General features: G+C 41.5%; 1 protein-coding gene across 1 annotated transcript in view; it reads right to left on the reverse strand.

The window, feature by feature from the left end:
- TRABD2B (TraB domain containing 2B) overlaps positions 1–21220 on the reverse strand; it is a 237888-nt gene that overhangs the window by 65003 nt on the left and 151665 nt on the right. The window contains exon 4 of the mRNA XM_026033909.1: positions 5618–5792. Within this exon, the coding sequence (XP_025889694.1) occupies positions 5618–5792 (175 nt within the window). The remainder of the gene's footprint in view (positions 1–5617; positions 5793–21220) is intronic.

A 21220-nucleotide genomic window follows, 5' to 3' on the forward strand; every position in this document is an offset into this window, starting at 1 on the left:
TCAGGCCCCAACTTTTTAATGAAGACTTTTAAATGAAGCAATTACATGGTTTCACTTAAAATTAGGATGTAAGTATATTTTTAAAAGCAAAGAATTACTTGGCTTTTTAAAAAAGTAAAGTCCATATACAAAACCAGCCTGATCTCACTACAAGCATCTGGATGCCCAAATAAACACGGGCAAAGGGAATTCTAGCATCTGCAAACTGTTAATTCACCCTTTTCTTCTCTTTTGTAGGCTCGCCAAGTTCAATCTCCTGGTGGCCAATTTCTTGCTCCAGCGAGACAACCCGTTGATGAACTGAGCTAGTGATGTCAGTAGCACCCCTAATCAGTGCTGGACCAGGACGTCTAACCCTGCGGAGAGAGTCTCTCTATACTGCACTCTGCAAGTTTTTTTTTTTTTTCCTCCCCTCATGCATATATTTTTCTTTTATGTTCCTCAGAGACTCCAAGAGGAAAAATGGAAGCAAGAAGGAGCTATAGAATTCCGGACCGTGAGGATCAAACTTCAGATGTGAGGCTGAAATCCCAGTAGCATAAGAGTGGGTACAACTTCATGCCCAAATTGCACTCAACATTGTGTCAGCTGAGAGTGCAAAACACCTATTTTCCTATTCAGTATCTGTAAATCCATCCTCCTCCCTTCCTCCCCGCTCCTCTGTGTGCACTTAGATGGTGGCCTCAAGGCATTTCCCTTTTGATATTCACTTCCAAATAACATATGTGAACTTGAGTGCCAGATCTAGTGGCAGGTGCTAACGACTTCCACAAAGGCTCTCTGGGTTTTAATTGCTAATGTTTAAACCGTATCCATCACCTCCTTCCCTTTCCCAAGCTATTGGGCAGAGCTATGGTTTTCTATGACAAAAGACTCCCATCTCCCGCAACCCTAAGTCCAATAACCATCACATTCCAGCTTGGTTGTGATTGTTTTTTAGCAAGTGGATTCAAGACAGCTACAACATCTGGCCAGTCTCCCAAGGCTGTCTTGTGTTTATGGGGAAAAAAAAAAAAAAAAAAAAAAAAGCACATCTTAGATGTGATCCACGCCATAAGCTACCTGACTCACCCTTGGAGCTGCCTGTCACTCATGTTCCTACTTTTGATACCTTCTGTATTTAAAATGAAGTGGGATGAAGTGACCCCTTGAAATCCTTTGTGTGAATCATTGGGCAAGAGAGAGTTTGAGCCAAGGACCAGAAAAAGGAAATTTTCTATTCTCCCTGTGCTCTGCCACGAGCTCCACGCCGTAGACAAGCTACATGATTCTATTTTGCCAGTGGCAACACATCCACAAAAACTGTGACCTACTTTAGGGTGATATTATGAACTATCAGACAGCACTTGCAAAGGTTACTGGAGACGATGAGTAACGTTATTGTAACAGGTAAATTATGGTGATCAGAGCGATTACTTATGCTGCTGCCAGCTTAACACAGCAGGAAGGAATTCACCTTTTCTGAACATGCAAAGGGAATGAGTATCTATTTCAGGTGTTCCTGCTGTGCAGTGAATTGTGCTGCATTTACGGGAGTAGGCAAACATCCACGACAGAGCCTGGCTCTTATTTTCCCTACAGAATACCTCAGAAATTTAAACTAAATCTGTCAACATTTAGGTATCTACTCTCAGCCACTTCACCTTACTGCTCAGCTACAATTAGATATCTAAATAGAAGAGGTGTGATTGTCCAAAGCATTAAGTATCATTAACACGCATCGATTCCATTTCGAGTTGTGGCCACCATCCTGTTCTTCCCATGCTCTTCCATCAACCAAAGACAACAGCCCAAGTTTCCTCTAGCCCCTCAAACAGAGAGGCCTCACTAACCCTTGCACGGTAGGAAAATAGATCCTTTTTCCCCCGCACTACCAGACTGTGATTCATGGACAGTTTGAGCCTCTCTTACCATGAGAGCCCCTATAGTACTTGCATTTCAAATCTTTCTCCCAGCACCGAAAATAAAATAAAATAATAATTTAAAAAAAAGTTAATTTCCAAAGCCACTGTCCTAAAGCCTACTGATTTGGCTGGTAGTAAGTGTCATGAACTGGAGAAGCATCTGAATTGCTGAAGTAGTAAATTCAGCTCTGTTACAAAACAGACAGCTCTCATAAAAGACAGAGAGAAAGAAATTCAAGTAAGTAAAACATCCTAAGGAAATTATCGTTCAAATTAACTGCAGGCATAAATTTATCCATCTGTTATCATAAGTGTTACTTGAAAATTATTTGCCCATAAAAATGAAATAAACCAGAGTGATTTTTTTCTTAAACATTGACTTCATGTGTATAGTCTTAGTTGCCAAAATATTAACTCTCTTTAACAGCCCATGTGCTCTTGGCTGCTTCTCTGTTTCTTGACTGTAAAAGGTCCTTTATAAATGGCCTGTATATCAGGTCTAAGGCACTTCACTGTTACAGTGTACCTATGATTTCTAGCATTTCAGAATGAGCTTTCAAACAAAGCAAATATTTCCAAACTCTAACTCTGTTTAAAAGTTTCCTATCTTATCACTCTTATTCAAAGTGGAAGATTATCATGCCTATTACCTGAAAAAGTTACTTCATAAAGAACAAATGCTGCTTCACTGCTAGAGTACAGTTACTGTAATATAGGTTTGGTGAGATTTTTTTTTTAATATAACAAATAAAGTCTGTCAAGAAAGAAGTGAAAGGCACAGAGCTGGATGAAGAATTGTGTCCTACTCTAACCGAATCCTGATTTTCTTTTCATAGAGGAAAAGAGGCAGAAAATGGAAGGAGTAAATGACCATTTCCACTTCTGTGTGTGTGTTTTATAAAGCAAAAGATTGCAAGTGTTTTGATGCATTTATAATGTGAGCAATGGGACATGGTGTTGGGGACGGGGTGGAGAACTCATTTTGAAGTATAGTCTTTTTTTTGCAGACATTTGAAAACTGAAAAGCTCACATTAGAAATGTATAATTTTTTGTTACAATATTTGCAGTGACAACAAAACCCTTTGATGGGTGTAAAAATATTTCATTTAGCAGACACAAATAAGTAGTTTTATAAGTAGAGTATCCTTACTTGGATACTCAAGTAAGTACCTCCCTTTAGTAGTTCTAACTTCCCAGGATTTGTCTGGCAGATGTTTCATGCACCAGATCACGTCTCCAAAGATGCCTCATAAAGCCTTTGCTGCTCAGCCTCTGAACAGCAAATACAAGAACACTTTAACTGCGAATGTAAATCTAGAGAACAGCATCCCCCAAACTCTCTGGGATTTGGACGGAATTGTGAGCTTCGGCACAGAGCAGACATTAATACATAAATTGTTTCCTCAACTGCTTGATCATTTATCAGCAGAAATATTTCCATCAGCCTCAATATATTGATTACATATCAATATATCAATCATATCAATATATAATACCTGGAGGGCAGGATGAAAAAGAGCAGAAATGCTATATGCAGATTATTTAACGACCAGCTCGCAAATACCAAATGTATTAAACCAAAACCAAAAATATGCATTCTTTTTACTCCACACCTTCAATTAGACTTCAAGGCTTCAGGACAAAAGTTATATTTGAATGATAAAAGCAGAAAAATCATTTGTGCTTAAGTCATGTAAAAGTTTTGTCATTTTAAGAATTCAAAGTTTTCTCAGTGCGTGTTATACCAACAAAAAAGTCCACGGAACAAAAGACAAATTAATTGCATTTAAAGTGGGAATGGCTGGCAGGCATGGGCTGCTATAGTGAGAAGAGCCAAAAGGATACTGGCACAAAGCACTAAAAGGCAAATGAAAGCGTTTCTCAGCAGCTCTCTCCTACCTCAATTTTTAGTAAATCCTGTTGCAAGCATCTGCTCTCTCCTGGATACTCACTCCAAAAGATTGTTTTCAGCATAGCCAGAAACGGATGATCACAGATAAACCAGGATCTGCTCTTTAAGAGTCAACATGTTTTATATATTTATTTTTTAATACAAGTGAAGTTGTCTTGAGCTGTGACAAGGCTGGTGTCCTTGCTTGCAGGTAGGTAGAGTAAGAGCCCAAACTTCCCACAGTTGAGACATGACTTTCTAAGGAAAGAAATGTGCATGTTTAATTCCATTCCCCTGTTAGCATACACAAGCAGTCATAGTGCATTGCGTCCACGATCCGTCCAGTCCAAGATCCTGTCTCAAGCAGTGGCCTGTGATGGATACCCAGAGAAGTCTGCAAGGCACAGGGCACTGTGTAATGATTCCCGGTCTCTCCTAGCTCCACTAATTACTGCTGTAGGGACTTCCTGAACTGGAAACCTATATCAAAGCCTTGATGTTTGATGATCTCGGATGAACTCAGCTCCATAGGTTAGACAAGCTGTTTTTTAAACCCATCAGTTTCAGCATCTATGAATTCCTGTCCAATTTTGGAACCACAGTGATATATTTTCCTACTGTAAAAACAGTTAAGCAAAATTCCTCATACAGAAGATATCAGGCAAGCTTGAGATTAAAGAGGCTTGGGAAATTCAGTCTGGATACACTCAAAAAATAAATACATCAGAACGTATCTTTCTATGTTAAACCCTGCAGTCTTTAATCAAAATTCCCACTGAAGTGAGTAGCGAAAAGTGAGTTGTTGCCAAAGTTCATTGCTAAAGCCACAGGATGAGGAGTAAAGTTCTCTCAGAAATGAGAAACTGCCAGAAAGATGAGTAGGAGAAGCAGATCAGTTCTCAGCATGACAGTCACAACCTGCCTTCGAGTCAAGGGGACTTGAAGAATCACTCAAGCCAGTGCTCAAAGATTCTGATGAACAGAGGCCTTAGCAGTTATTATTTATCTTCTTAGTGCAGATAAAGGCAATTCCATTGGAAGGAGAGAAAGAAAAAGAAGGAAGGGAAGGAGGACAATAGCATGTACTGCTAAAGACTTATGGAAATATCAGAGACATCTTCCTTCTACACATTTATCAAGAAAATTAAAACATGCAAAAGGACACAGTGGACTTCTACAGCATGATTTATAAAGCCGGTATTCAGCCACGCACATACATCATATCATCACACAAGGCCAAAAATAGCTGTTCTGTGCCGGTTCACCACCCGAGGGGCCAATGTAGACATCAAGAAAGCATAATCAGAGTATTCCAAAAGATTTCAAAGCCCAGCCCAACTCAGTAACACGCAAGTCTCCTGTACTTTGTATTTCCACAGTCCCTGCACCAGCGGTACCCAAGCTGGCAGATTTAAAGGCAGTTTGAGCACGTCCTACCACTCACGTCACAAATACTTTCCTATCATGCCTCCATGCAGCAGCTGTAAGGAGCTGGAGTGCAGAAGGTGACAAACGTAACAACAGTATGAGAGGTAGTAACAGCTTCATGTTTCTACCAGGTTCAACTCAACAAGGAACAAAGCAAAGCAGCCCACTCACACCTTGGCTGTGCTCAGACCCATCTCTTACTCCAATCATTGCACTTTAGAAACAGGCTTATAAAAAAAAAAAAAAAAAAAAAAAAAAAAAAAAAAAAAAAAAAAAAAAAAAAAAAAAAAAAAAAAAAAAAACTTTCTGCAAGACCAGAGATAAAAAATCCTGAAAATCTCTATTTTACTTTCAATCCACAACATCCAAATAAGACAGTGTCAGATGCCATACCTGCTCCAAAAGCAAAAAAGAAGCTCTTGTCTGCATTCTCCCTTAAAAGCGTCATCACCCTCTTGCCCATCCTCTCATTCCTCTTGTAGATGAGCTCCTGTCTGAAGTAGCTGTCGATCTCTTGAGCCGTCACCTGCTCATGGGGTGGCAAGGTTGTGTTGATGAAGTTAGGGACCTGCAATGGAAAAAACAGGCATGGTTCTCCTGAACAGAGAGACCAGACTAAACATAACAACCACAAAATATAGGCTTGTTAGGAGGGTTAAAGACTCACAAAACATTGGAGGTTTCAATTGGAGTTTATTTGAAACACCTGAACACCATTAGCTTGTGAAAAACAACTAAAGGATTAGCGCTTGTGCGACCCTAGGGATTCACTTATTGCTATCATCTGCTACTTGTCCCCCCCCCCCCCTTTTTTTTTGTGTGAAATTGAGACTATTAATAATTTGGGGAATGCATAAAAAATTCTAACCTTGAAAAGGAGAAGGGCAACAATTAAAAGATAAAATGAGTTCTTTTTGCTAGAAGAGGAAGTTAACTTTTTTCTCTATTCTTTCAGCAGACTTGAGTTCAGGTACTACAACTAGAGGTTGCTCACTTTGTGCAACAGAGTTCACTGGAGAAGTAGCACAACAACAGGTCCTGAATCTGTTCTCAGGCAACATCACCATAAACTTGAGTTAAAAACTGCAAGATTTGGCTTGTATATGCTGTTTTTGAATAATCCAAACAGTTAAAAAACAGGAAAGGTTAGCAAACCCAGATACAAGAAGATGTAAGCAGAATAAAACTGATTTTTTTTCTTGTAACTTCAGAAGCTCTTAGATCTCATTAGGGAAGACCATGCACTGTAACACATAAATCCTTAGAATATTTCTGTTATTTCCTAGGATAATAAGGGAATTCCGTAAGAGCAGCTCCTCTATTCACTGTTTTTGTGGGGACAGACGTAATCACAGCAGGAGGTGAAACCCTAAAGGTTATTCTAGTGAAGAAAGCAAAACTAGGACTGAACAAGACTGAAGCTATAAGGGGCAAACAAGTCTCTGAATATTAGAATAGGCAACTTGCTTTGACATGATGGGAGTTTAAAGACTACTGTGAGAATATGGGACCTGAAGTGAATGGTGCTGCAGGTGGAGAACGTTTGATAATTGATTACAAGACCCAAGCACCTTCCTGTGCTTTGCTTTGCTTCACCAATGGAAGGCAGCTTAAAGCTGCAAAACCCAGATTCAGATTTCCAAGTCCCAGGGTAGAAGTAAAACTGCCAGGATTTCCAGTGTTAAATCTGAGTCAGTCGCAATAATACTGCATGCATGGCCCATGAGGGGATCATCCTTCATGGAGTGTGCTAAAATACTCGATGCAAGGACCTTTTTAATTTTTTAAATCTCTCTCTGGTTTTCTACTCTACCAAATTCCTGCACTTTATTTCTGGGTCCTGCTATTAGTCTTCTTTCAGCCCACTCCATACCCTTCCACTTAGTCAACTTTAACACCCTACCTAACACAGTTCTGTCACAAATAGTTTTGTCTCTTGCCATTCTCTTTCCTTATACTGCCTCTCCCAAAACTTTCAGCAAGTCCTAGATAGGTAAAGAACTAATTTTCATTCTCCCAGCGCTGAAGACTTCTCTTTGCAGCCTCAGCTATAGCTCTTCTAATTTGTAGGTGGCAGAGTTGCTGAGATTTCTCACCATATAGTCATAGGGAAAGGCTAAGCCTCACTCTGGATTCACATCAAAGGCTGTGCCAAGTTACTCTAGCTAGAAATGGGCACCAAATTTCACAACCAATGGTGGCTGGTGTTAATGCAGCTGGCTACAGAAACCTGCCTGCTTTAATTGCACTGGCCTGCTGGGCGGTACAGACCCGGTGGGCCTTTGATTCGCAACATGATGACTTCCCAGCTGACTTTGCCAAATCATCAGACTTCTCACAGTAAGTCCCTCCTTAGAGACTTGTTGCATTGCCCTGAGTCATTCCTTCCTCTGGGCTTTCCAGGATGGTTTGGCTTCTCCATTATGTCCTGTAAACTCCTCAGGGCAAGCAAGTACTTTGCACCTTGTTCTCAGTTTAGTCCTTTGCCAGCACTCAGCAAATAATAACAGTCCTGGTAAGCCAGACCAATTGGAGACACTAGTTTCCTGTTAATATAGAAGAAAACTGCCTCACTGCCTGACAAGAATGTGCAGTTGTCTCAAAGGGATGCGGGAACAGCTTGCTGCTTTTGGAAAGGTAAAAAAATGCTGCTAACTACAACAGAAAAGGATGTAGCAGCTTCAATTCCCAGTGCAAGGCAGTGGGAGATTTTTATCTAGGGGATAATATTTGAGGAATGAGTAGCAATTTCACACTTGCAATAACCTCTGTAAAGTAAAGCTGCAAAATAACTGGCTCCACATAGATATCACAAGCCTCTAATTTCTCTGCACCAAGACCCAGGGTTAATGGGTGGTGGGATGATGTAGTGGAGCCCATGCAGGGGAGCTCTGGGATACTGAAGGGGAAGGTGACATTTTCTGAGCACATTGGAAAGCACGGAAAAGGAAAATCTCATCTTTCCTGCTGCTCTCTGTGACGCTTCTGGGAAGGCAGATGTGCAATGCTGGTCACAAGGTCACCCATTCTTATCCAAGGCAGACGTAGCAATGTTGGATGTTGGATGATCTTGCAGCCCACTCCAACCAGGTGAAAACTTTAATGCTGGAGATTTAAACAGCCCAAGGACAGAAGTTTTGCTCGGACTTTAGTCTTTTCCAAGAAGCCACACATCTTCCTTCAGCTCGTGCAGCTCCATCACTTGTGATGCTGTGTCCACACTCAACCCAAGGTTTCCTCCCAGCTGTTCCCCTTCCTTACCTAACGTAAAATGCAGCCCACAAAATGGAGTCACTTCCTTCCTTTGTTTTCCCTTTCTTTCTTTCCCTTCTGTGGGAAGGGATTTGCAAAGAGCAGAAAAAGAAACTCCAAACCAGGCACTGCCTTTTGTCAGCATTTCTCAGGCTTGTCCGAAGAGCAAGAAGAGAGAAGTAATCACCTCTAGAGACACATCATCATCTGTAGATCCCTCTGCACCTTGTACGTTCTTGTATTTCTAATGACTGCACCATCACAGGCAAAGAAGACAGCGTGTACGTCTGTTTGTGTGTGTGTGGCAGAGGACAGAAGATAAATGAGTGGGGTAAGTATGGCTGTACACAGTAGTGCAACCACACTCTGAGCTACGACACCAGCCCCATTAATCACCTCTGCTCTTTTGCTGTATCTCAGCTCCTTTCCACAGTGTGTGACATACACCATGCCTCACTTCCAAGAGGCAGCTGCTCCTGTTGATTTAAGAAACCTTTTGGATTCTTAACCACCAGACAGGGATCAGAAAGTCAAGAAACAGTCACAAGCAATTAGGAAGCTGTTAACTGCAGCCAGGATTTAAGAGCTCTTATTTCTTTTTTTTTTTTTTTGGGGGGGGGGGGGGGGGGGGAGGAAGGATGGGGAGGGAAGAGAGGGAAAAGAAATCTGTTAATTTAAAGATATGGGCTGAAGAATGCACCAAAAGGTTCACCGTTCCTCTTCTATTTCATCAAAGATTTTTGTTTCAATTCAGTATTAAAATTCATAGATTCTGTATTTAATGATAGTTATTTGTCATTTCTAGACTGACATTGGGAAGATGAGACATTCACTGTGTCGCTGTGTGAGGGACTGACCCCATGACCGAGCTGACCGCTGGTGCTAGAATTTAAGTGGTTCTGGGGCAGGGTAGATGATGGAAGAACTGAAGAACTCTAACTTCTAATTTTGCATTTCATCTAGAAAAGTAGCAGTTAGATGAGCAGAAGAACATAGCACTGTCCATCTCCTGGGGTGTGCTTACTTTGCAGTGGATGCACCTGACAAAAAGATAAATACAGACTATTTGTCCCACCTCTGCCAAGCATTCCCCGGAGAATCCAACCAACTGCAACTATATATATATCTCACACTTTACATATTCCCCATGAAAGCTTGAAAATATACTTAATTCAGAGGTGTTCTGAAGGAAAAAAAAAATAGTTTTACTGAACAAAATGCCACCATATTTCTCTTCATCGTTGGCTACAGCTGTCCTATGGACAGTACAGCCTGAGCCCAACCTCAATCACTACATGCCATCTTTGGTGTTGTTACATACATCTTGTGTTTTTCAGTCATGCTTTTGAGGATAAAGAAAAAGACCATGAAAAATAGATAAGAAGAATAGAAAAGAAGTTCCAGTCTTGCAGAAATTACCGCACCACATATATAGCCTGAATAATTTTACTTGAGTCTGCATCCCTGGTGGAATATATGTGTGGGTAAAGCTCTGCATATACGTATGAGTTCACAGTGCTGTGGGACATGGGCCATAACTCTTCATCTTTGAAGTCAGTAGGAGCTTTAGGGAGAAGAAAGAGGAAGAACCGTGTGGTGATTATGACACTGCCCTGAAACAAATGCTTCTGCTCCCATGGGTAATATTTATCTCTTGCATGATCACAAGCTTGTCATTTGGATTTAGACCTTCAAAGGAAATTCGGCACTTAACCTCCACTAAATATCTTTGAAGCATTTGGCTTTATTCCTCCTGTCTCTCAAAAGCCTATCTGTAAAATGGGGACAGGAAGACTTTCCTACGTGAGAACAGGCTTTGCACAGAAGGCGCTGGCTGAATCCAGGCTGAGGTGACGGGGCCTGAGGGAAGGTCCAGAGTCGCAGGTGATGCCGAGCGTCGCTCTTCCCGTAAACACACGGTGGGAGGAGGCTGCGATGCTGCTGCAGTTGTTAGCGCAAGAACTAACAACTTACTTCAGCTTAGAAAACTGCAGCAAAACCATATCTCAAAATCTGTCCTAGGCTGCCAACTCGGTCCACAGAGACAGATAGAAAGAAAAAAAGGAAGGAAGATAAATTGGTGCAGACTCTTTTATCACTGTTAGAGAAAGAAAAAAAGTCAGGGCTTGGAGTTCAGCTGCAACCACTGAACTATATTAGAGGACTCTTTAAAATTTACTGATTTTTAATAATGAAAGAAGTTTTCTGGGCAGAGGCACAATGGAAGAGTTGCCAATATTAATCTGAAAATAATTTTTGAACATATCTAGGTACTGTCAACTTTGGCTAACGTTGTTTCCCTGCTTTGGATCCATTTGGCTACAGTGCATGGACATTCCCAAACCACAGGTAACATTTTTAGCGTTATCCTGCTCCAGCAGTGCTAGCCTATTTCTGGAATATCATTTCAAATTATACAATTATATCAGTGAAAAACTAGTACCAGCAGTAACAAATATTACGACTGACAGCAGCATAGCAAAGCTGAACATTAGAAGTGGAAACAGCCAGTACGTGGTGTGGTTACTGGGATGGGGCTGCCTGGCTGCAGGCAGGGACAGTATTCAGAGTTGTATTTGCATATATGGAGACAATATATATTGCATATGTGGAGAAGAGGAAGCTGAGATACAGAAATGGGAAGTCAATCCCACTGGTGTGGGCGATACTGTCCTCTCAGCAACTGCATTTTGAAGTGATTTTAAGTAGATAGAGACAACTAATGTGCATAACGGTTGTATTCCCACACAGCCCTTCCCTCATACCACTGGTCCAAGATTTCCCATTTTGTGGTTAGGCACATTGTATCTCAGACAGAAAAGCCCACAATGAATTAAGGTTAATCTTCCCAAGCCACACGGTGCTTAAAATCTTATTTGGTAAAGCCCTTCCAGATATCACATTCTCCTGTCTTGATCAACCCTCTCCAATTATGAAATTGTTTTCTCCTAGTAAGCAGAAAAATAAGGAGCCTCCAACTTTACCTGGCATTCAGCATTCAAACCCTGACTACTGAGTGTCATCACTAGTCTCTGCAAGGGACTGTTTTCCTTGCAGGAATCTGCCTGTCTGCCTCACGTGCTCCTCTCTCTCCAGGGAGTTCACGGGGTAAAAAGAGAAAATAAGGGTGGACACTCAGTTACAAGCAGCTTCCTGAGCTCTAGTCCAGCAGCTAAATACAAAACCCATCTGTCTTTCACTGAGAGGAGAGCTCAGCTGCACAACTTGCCTCCACGCTAATAATCCTTATCCCTGCTTGTTAGCAGGGAGCTGGTCCCAGATCACACCGACTACATTTTCTTTTACATGATAAGGATTCAGTTCTCTTTATTAATCTTGGAGTTTATGAGCTTTATGTGAGCAGAGGCCAGAAGACAAGCAAGGGATCACAGGCTGAAAGATTTTCTCTGCAGCCACATAGGTCAGAAACTTTCTGTAACAGTGACAATAAGAATCCTCAGAGCTGACGGCACCGCTTACAGGGGCTTCCAGAGCGCCGAGGCAGCATCCCCGAACCTGCCAGCTCTTCTGGGAAACCAACAGGGCTAAATTTACCCCAGCGCTTTCTGGGTCAGAGGCTGAGCGCCCAGCCCTAGTTATCATTCCTTTACGAAGGGAGGATGCAATCCTGCTAGCCAGACGTGACGGTGTATTACGTCTTTCTGCAAAATATACAGCTCTGGACTTGGAAGGCACCTGTTTCCTCCTGATTTATGGATCCTTCTGACATCTGGAAGAGCAATATCCATTTACTACAGCCTCAAATAGTGCAAAGCAAAGGGGCTGCGATAGCAAGCCTGCCCAAGAGGGCAGCTGCTGAAGTAACAAACACTTTGCTGGCTCTCTTGGTTTTCTTACAGAAAGCCTCCTGATGGAGACCTTTGTTGTGTCTGGTTAATCTGGTTTGGCCCGAAGTTGGCAGCTTTGGGCAGCTGGCAGCAGGTAAGACTCATCACTCCTGTGTCCTTCCTAGGGCAAACACTACACAAGGTGAGACCTCATGCTGGGAAGAGTGTTACACCTCACCCGTCATTGAGGAGGGACTACATATAACCTGCCTCTGAGCAGCGCAGGCATGATACTGGAGGACAGCATTCTGATTCTGGCTCACAAATCTGTTTAGATCTACTTTACAGAGCTAGAAGTGACCATAAAATGGTCTGAGCAATGGGATAACAGTGGGAACTGCAAGGTGAACAAGGGAAAGGGAGTACCTTACACTACAGGCATGTCCAGGACACTGGCAAGAGGATGCAGCAAGGCTAGTTATGCTAAACTGCTGGATTTTTGTCCTGCTAGGATGGTTTGTTAGAAGCATACCCTGACACCAAATGCAGATACAGAACCAGACTGCCTGCTTTAACCTATTCCCAGGCTGTGCTCATCAAATTTTGTTCCTGCTGTGTTGCGAGAAGCAGAGCAGCTCTCGAGAGAGAGCTCTCACCGCAAAGAAGGCCGAGATGTTTTGAGAGCTCATCGAGAAATAGTCGCACTGCTCCCACCCACGACTGCCCACCCCCTCGCCCGCCATGCTCTGCTGTCACAGCGATCCCCGCTCCAGGGAGCGCTGCAGGAAGCGCTGCTGGCGTTCGGACTAACTCAGCATTTCCACTGCTGGAATGGATTTTCCATCATGTCCCTTGGATTAGTGCGAGCCTGTAGTGCCCCAAACCTCCGAACACAGGAAACAACATTGCAAACCAGCAAGGCAAAGGGTCACCCGCCTCCCCCTCCTCAGAAAGCCGGGCTTGTGAAGCAGGAGATGAACAGAGCGAGGGTGACACAAATGACATGTTTCCTGGCTTTCTCCTTGCAACCTTGGGCACATCGCTTCAGTTTTGAGTGTTTCTGCTTCAGCTAGGCATGTCGAGCTCTGTCTGAGCTAACGGCCAACAACTGCTTTCACAGGGCTCAAGGAATGTGTTGCACTGATAAGGGCCTGAGTTTTCATTCTCCGAGTGGGTGTTTGGACCCGTGGGGCCAACGCCGAGGCCCGGCTGTCTCTCACACCTGCACTGCTTCGCCTGGGCGCCTATCGAGTTTGGGCTGTTGGAAACGGCCAGTGAGTTCAGCCTTTGTGCCAGAGACCAGCGTGAAGTTGGCTCTGCTCTTCCCTAGCATGTTGTTTCCTTCATCCACCATCTCAGAGAAATGCAGCACAAGGCTGGAGTGGGAGGAAAAGGAAAGGAAAGAGAAACCTGAAGAAGAAAGTCCAAGAACAGAAGGAAAGTCAGTATAAGGCCAGTGTATTTCTTGGGACTATCTCTGGGCTGCCGGGTATGCCTGGAAGCTAATTCTCACCCACGGCCTTCTTGTATTATTGCTGAAGTTTCCTATATACTGCAGGTCACGCCAGTGAGCTTGCTGTGATTGATTTACCCAATGTAAAGCTATGAATTGCTTCTCAGCAACTTGAGTGTACAGAAATCTTTGAAACTCAGTTGCAATTAGCTAAATCAGTTCTCTGAGCCACCATCTAAGCACATCATAGGAGGAGAATTATACATAGGAGAAAACCTAAGGAAAAAGGTAGGCTGAAGGCAGTGACTTTCCTTCTCCAGGGCTAGTACAGGCCACTTTTAAGAGAACAGTAGATAAAACAAAAGCTGCAGGTACCATTCTCCCAAACACCGATAGCATCCAGCCCACTCACAGTAACTGCCCTGCCTGTTTTTATGTTCTTCTCTCATATATTTTGGCTGAAGGRAARKWMMMMAAAAAAAAAAAAAAAAAAAGAGAGAGAGAGAGAGAGAGAAACAAGTCAGCAGATGGACTATGGACTTTGCATCTCTCTAACGGCTGGAGAGAAGAGTGGGGAGAGTGATACTTTTATCGCTATTAAAAGACTTTCAACAAATCCCTGAGAAGTCATGACCTCCATGTATGTTTTCTATTTGTTTTTCCACAACAGTTAAATAGTTGCTTTCCAAGCACTTAAAAAAAGAAGAGAGAAAAAGCGCAACACCAGCCTTCCCTTCCCCCAGGCCCCTTCCCACCCCAGCCCTGCTCCGCTCGGCAGCGATGCCAAAACACGCAGCCGGCCCCTCTATCTGAATGAATGTTTTGATTAAAGAAGTCTTAACAAAACACAGTCAGAACAATGATTGCGGCCCCTTTCTGCAAGCTTCACCCAACTATGCTGTGTATATTTGGGAGCAGATTATAGGGACCTATTCATTAATTACGTAAGGACGTCAAGCCTGCCCTGTCTGCAAATTGAGGCTTGGGTTTCAGTGGGGAGGGTAGATCTTAACTACCTAATGATACTGCTGCCCCATTTAAAACCCTTAAACTTATTTTCTTTTTTATTTGGAAGCCACTTTTCACAAGCTTGCAAACATATGGAAAAGTTCAACTTTTTCTATTTCACTTCCAAGTGCTTTGTTTCCTTCAACAAAGAAAAAAATTGTTTTTGTTCTGACACTAAAACCATCACCTATTATATTGCCATGACACCCAAGTAAAGATACTGATCAAAGGGCAAAGAAGGGCAATAAAGTGAAAAACCCATGGCCAGAAGGTTTGGGTTTGGGGGTTGGCTTATTAAAGCTTTTCAATTTTTTTTTCTGAAAGTATTTTTCATTTTGCCTTCTCCTAAGCAGTGGGAGAATGGTTGGTCAGCAGCAGATACAAACTTAGATTTGGTTTATATTGAAAATACCTTTTTCAGGGCTCTTCACTGAGTTTCTTCATGACCCCATTTGCTAAGATGTCAGAAAAAGCCTGAATGTTTATGTTAAGGTTGCAACATCATTTTAACTCAAGGAAAGTGTGATCCAAAAGATACAGTTTGTAAAACACCAGTAAAATACTATGCAATTTAGCAAGAGGTACAAAAAAAGCAGGCTAAAAAGAAATACTGGATAAGAATGAAGCAAGAGACGGACTGAACACAAGTCCTATGGAGCAGACACCATGACACAGTGCTGTGCCAAGGGACAGCGCTGCCCTCCTGGCCATCCCAAGCAGAATTCCTGGCTTACCTGGATCCAAGTAGCCCCAGCTTCCTAGTCACATTGGCCACTGTCAGGAACTAGACAGTGACTTTAGTACTAGTTTGACTTTTTTTTTTTTTTTTTTTTTTCAGCTGGGGCTATTTTAGAGGCCTAGAATAGGAAATACATCTCCAAGAGAGCTTTTCAAGATGGAATGGATGCCAGCCAGGAGAAAAACAAGGAAAACAGTGGAAACCTAATCATGCTTAATTACCCTTCAAATCAATTTCTTTGTGGCTAATTGGTAGAATGATATTGCCTTTGACTTTGGGTTTATCATCAGTCATTTATCCCAGAGGAGAAAGCAGAATGTGCAGGTTTGAAGTCACCATCAGATTGCACAACTGGCTTACACTGGAGAACCTGACCTCCAGTGTAATCCACAGCCACAGTGGCACAACGATCTTGGTCTAAGAAGAATATAAAAAACACAGTCTTTTTGGATAATGTTTGGATCAAATTCTGCCAAGTCAGTCAGGACAATCAATTTGAACTCCCCCTCTCTTTTCCCTCTTTCTTTTCTTTCTTTCTTTTTTTTTTTTTTTTTTTTTTTTTTAATTCTCTCCCACATAATGAGGTGACAAAGATTTCCCCTGGATAAAACACAAAGACCAAACAGCATCTTGTACATTCAAGCCACAGCATATTGTTAAAAAGCTAAGAAGACTTTCATTTCTCTTGACTATGTCTTTCCAAGGAACACTTCATAAACCAGCTCTTGAAAAAGAGGGGACAGTGTAAAGCTTTACTGCAAACATACAATGCACTGAAAGCAACATGCTACTACCTGGAATTCCAAATGTTTTCCCTCAGTCACTTTCATACTCTTTTATAATGATTTTCCATACAGGTAAATATAGGTAGTCAACAATCCTTAAATGCTTTTACCATAAATCAGCCATTTTCTGTAGCTGAAAGTGTTTTTTTAATTTTTTTTTTCTGATATCTTGGCAAACTTTGTCTTTAAATTTCTTGTTCCCACTTTTCTTCCTGCCTTTTTCTTCCTTCTCCCATCACGCTCTCAATGCAAACTAGAAAGAGGAGAGGGAGGCATTTCCAAATTAAGAACTTGGAATGCAAACATACAATGAAATATTTCAAGCAAAACTCTATTTATAAAAGCTGTAGCATGAAAATTATTTAAGATTTCTTAAAAATGCTATGGAACAATAAAAACAACCATCTACAGTGTTTTGACCAATGCTATCATCAAGAAATCGACCTAACTTTCACAATCTGGATCTGTAACCAATTTTCTGAAACACATAATATAGAATATTGCTCCAATCTGCAAACTGGCTCTGACCTAATATGAAAATTAGCCTCTGAAAGTTTTGGCTCTACTTCTGTTTGCCTACTTCCAAACGTTCATGATATACCAAGACACAAAACTGTGATTTGGGGGTAAGCGGAAAGGGAAACCCTATCATGGCACATGAGCTGTTTTTCTCAGCTATGGGGAGGCACCTTCTTCTTTCTAGTTATGTCAAACACACAGTCAATGTTGGGACTAACATTAGTTTTAAAAAATGCTTATGGAAGTTTTGCTCCTTGCCTGAACACAGAAAAGAACCTCTTGGGACCAGCTCACTTGGCATGCACGACAGCCTTGCACTTGTTTCACCGGGAAATCTATAATCACTCTCTCTGGAATGACGAGAGGCTCCTCTGCGCTTTATTACTGATGAAAACGATGTTTCCAAAGCACTACATTACAATGTCTGTGCCTTTGTTTTATGGATTTATCTTCCTTTGCCCTACATAAAACTCCATTCCTTGGACAAATTAAACTTGCTTATCATTCAACACTCTGCCTAATACTCTCAGCTGTGTGCTTCTGCGTTTACTGAAACTGGGGTATTCCACAGATAGCTTTCATTGATTTGAAAAGCAAGCCAGAAATTCAGTTGTATTCTATCCAAAATGAGAATGGGGCAAATTCATGATGTAATTAGAATTATCAGCACCCTTAAATCTTAAAGAACAGTTTCAAATGCTGGATGATAACATTTTTAAAGGAGTATGTAAGACAACCTGTTTATTTATAAACAGTTTGTGCATCACAAAGTGATCTACTAAAACTTTTCTTTTTCAGTTTAGGGATGCTGACACAGTGTCAGCTTATGGATCACAACTGCCATGTTATTGGGGCCATCACATATTTTGCAGAAGACAATGTCCACCCATAACTCAAGGTATTTTGAACTGCAGAGACACTCAAGATTTCCTTGATGTCATTCTAGGAAGTTAAGCCAAAAATTCAATTGCTTTTGATGGGTGCAGTTTTATGCAAGAGGCACACTGAGTCCTCAGGACCCAGAAGAGGCAGAAACAAGGGAGGCTGCAATGACAGGCAACTGTGCTGTGTAGACAGCTTGCTCCGTAGCATGAAGCCAAGGCCTGACCTTCCTGCTGACAAGAAGCTGTAGTCATTGTAGTCAGGTGAACATAAAGGTTGTAAATGGCTTGATTCAATTGAATTCAAATTCAATGGCTTGAATGTCTTCATTTTGGTAACCAGGTGATGGCCAAGCTCATTGACTCCCATACCAGGCCTGCTGAAGGCATCTGAAGATTCTCAATTATTTCAGCAGGCTTTCAACATGGCCCAAAGCACAAACAAAGCAAAAAATTACTCCTGACAGCAGGTGCTCCGTGAGTAGCAGATCCGGCTCTTGCCTTGTATCAATAACCCTAAAAGGGTCAGAAACATGGTAAGAAAATAAGCAGGAGGACCTAGCTTCAGGAAACTGGTTTATAATACACGTAGTAAGCTGCAGGCCTCTGACATGCCAGGTAAGTAATGAGAGGAGAATCTGTCTTCTCCTGGGGAGACTTTCCTCAGGACAAAGAAGGGCTGAGCACATAGAAGAAGTAACGGATGGAGACCAGAGGGATAGTTTTCGGGAAGAGTTGAAAGAGGAAAAATCTTCAGCCCCTTCTTTTTTCAGTTTCTCATTTAATAAAGTGTCAATAGGAATGCAATGAAACATGGAACCAGTAAACTTCATGCTGACAGAAAAATCTGCTTTACAGATTCTTCCTTTTCTTTAAAGCAAAGCTTGAGCATCTCAATATGTACCACATGACTAGTGAAAAATATCCTTGAACCCAAAATTCTAGAGATACTAATTTAAAATGCTTAAGTACAGACCTTTACATCAGATTTAGGGAACAAAATGCAAAAGAAAGTTTTCTGCACCCTATTTGTTCTCTCCAAGGCTTCAAATCATTGCAATGATTAACTGTCTCAGGTTAGGGAGGATTAGCTCCTAGAGGTAGATAATTTTCTCATTTTACATTAACAGAATTTTTGCATTTTAGTGCATCTAGTGCTGGGTGTATTGATCTCACAATATCTCAGGATATTGTCCCTTTCAAGATTTTCAGGCAGAATAAAGAAGTTAAAGCTGATGATTTATATTGATCTCTCTTCACTTCTAGGTATTTTTTTTTTTTCCGAAAGAAAATAAAGATACCACAGCATTTTGCAGGAGAGAAAAACAATGAAGAATGAGTAAAATACACACCTATCCTATCTTTAACTTTAAAATATTTTATTTTCAATGTCATTTTGACTCTCTTCCCAGAAACTTCAATGTAAGTCTCTTAACTGAAAGAGTCACAGGAGAATCAAGTGTTTGCAGAACGCTGTAAAGGCAGGAGAGATGTTTCCTACTCCACTTCTTGGATCATAGAATAACCGAATAAACTCAGCCCCTTTAAAGTTTTATTAAGTTTAAATAAGGATTTATATGTTTGGAAAAATAATGCTTAGAAACAAAAATTTAGAAAGAAAAAGAAAAAAAAAAAAAAACAGAAAGGAATGTGGAATGTAATATAACCACAGGAAAGCAGAGGTGTTTTCCCCCTTTTACTGTTCTTAATTAAAAAAAGAAAGAATACTGCAAGTGAGAAGGATTTTGTTTAGTGTTCCAGTGTCATCAGTTCTTTTTACTCTGGGACAGGCAAACGGGCAGGATTTGGAGCTCGGTCACAGTCCTCCTCTTTGGGCTAGTCCTAACTTCCCTTGTCCTGCTCGATGCCAGGGCAGAAGGGCTCCCTGCAGCAGGTTTCACAGTAAGTGCTGGGCTCGTGTGGGCCTTCCCTTCACTTCAGAGCAAGCCCTGTTCCAACCTACACACCCAGCCTCTCCACTCCAGGTTAGGAGATACTTCTTCCTCTGCTTTTCCTCTCTTGTATCTGTTCCTTCTGCTACTGCTGCCCCCCGACCGCACACCACCTTGTTAGGGGCCAAACAGGGACACGGCTCTTTGCTACTGGTGGCCAAGGGAGTCGACAAGACTGACCCTGAGAAACCACACCATTTCCCAAAGCTCACAAGGCAATGCTGAAGGGGTCAAGAAACTCATCCAAAGCACTTAGTGAACAACGTTAGCACTTTAATTTCAGTCCCTTCTTTCTATTCTAGCACAAACTTTGCCATAAAGCCAGCTCAGCATATTGCAGACCACAACTAAAGATGCTCAGTCTCCCCAGCTTCATGCCAGAGGAATGTAGACAGTTACTGTACCTATGTATATTCACCCCTCTGCTGTACCTATAAGTGTCGGACTTTCTCAGTAATCTATTTCTTGAGTGTATGACTGTGACCTTAACCAATGGCTCTGAGGCAACAATGGACAAGTTCATCTTTCCTCTGCAGCTCCCACTCTCCTTCAAGGGCTAAGCAGGGATCAGCAACCTCATAAATAGCCCCCAGAACGAATCCTCAGACTGCAAGCCACTGATTCCTGCTGTCTGCATGACACGGTGGTGCAGAGCTGAATTCCTTGCCTCTATCATTCATGTAGGCATTTAGTCTTACAAAAATCTCTTCTTTCATATCCTGTGTTTCTATGTGGCATTTCAAAGTCACATTAATGGTAACAAAGCTGTAAGATCTTCTCAGACCTCTAAAATGCTGCTTCAGTTGGCAGATAATATATAGGAATGGGCCTGCCTTTTAGAAACTCTTTGACACCTCCATCACCATGGCTGGCGTGGGAACCTACCTGGCAATTAGGTGATGATATGCCTAATTTGGGATGTTTTATACTTTTTCTTCACATGTATTATCATTTTTTTTGTCATCTGATGAGGCCTGTAATAAACACTTGTGACACCATAAATCACTATGCTTGGTTCAAGCCAAGGATACCACAGGGAATGCTTCATAGAGAATGCTTCATATGTAATACTTAACTCATGGTAATATAACTTGCTAAAGGGCAAGAAGTCTCTAATGCAAAGACATGATCCTTGCAAAAAAAAAAAAAAAAAGAAAAAAAAAAAAAAAAAAAAACCCTCCAGCATAAACTTTGGAATTACCATCACTGGCAAATTGGAGAGAGAAAAGATAAAAACAAAAAAACACACCTGAACAGGGAGTTTCTTCACATTTTAATTTTCTATTTTGTTCTGCCTGTAACTAAAAATGAATGGTATAAAATTGGTTTATAAAAACACTAGCAAACAAAAAAACCTTTTTACCCAAATTAAAAGCAACAACCCATGAGAGAAAAATGCTCCACTACATTTAGAGTTCTGCAGGGACTAGTATACATATAGAGATTTTAATTTTCCACAGCCTGTAAGTGTTATAATCTCTATCAACTGAGTCCGCTCTGGGACCATGACTAACACTATTTCATGAACTCCAACTGGCTGTTGATTTCTTTCTTCTTTCTTCCACACTGTTTTTAAATTCAGATCTGATCCAAGAATTTGCAGGAATAAAATTTTTACA

Source organism: Nothoprocta perdicaria, unplaced genomic scaffold (assembly GCF_003342845.1).
Source record: "Nothoprocta perdicaria isolate Ctin4 unplaced genomic scaffold, notPer1 scaffold_0, whole genome shotgun sequence".
Taxonomy (NCBI): Eukaryota; Metazoa; Chordata; class Aves; order Tinamiformes; family Tinamidae; genus Nothoprocta; species Nothoprocta perdicaria.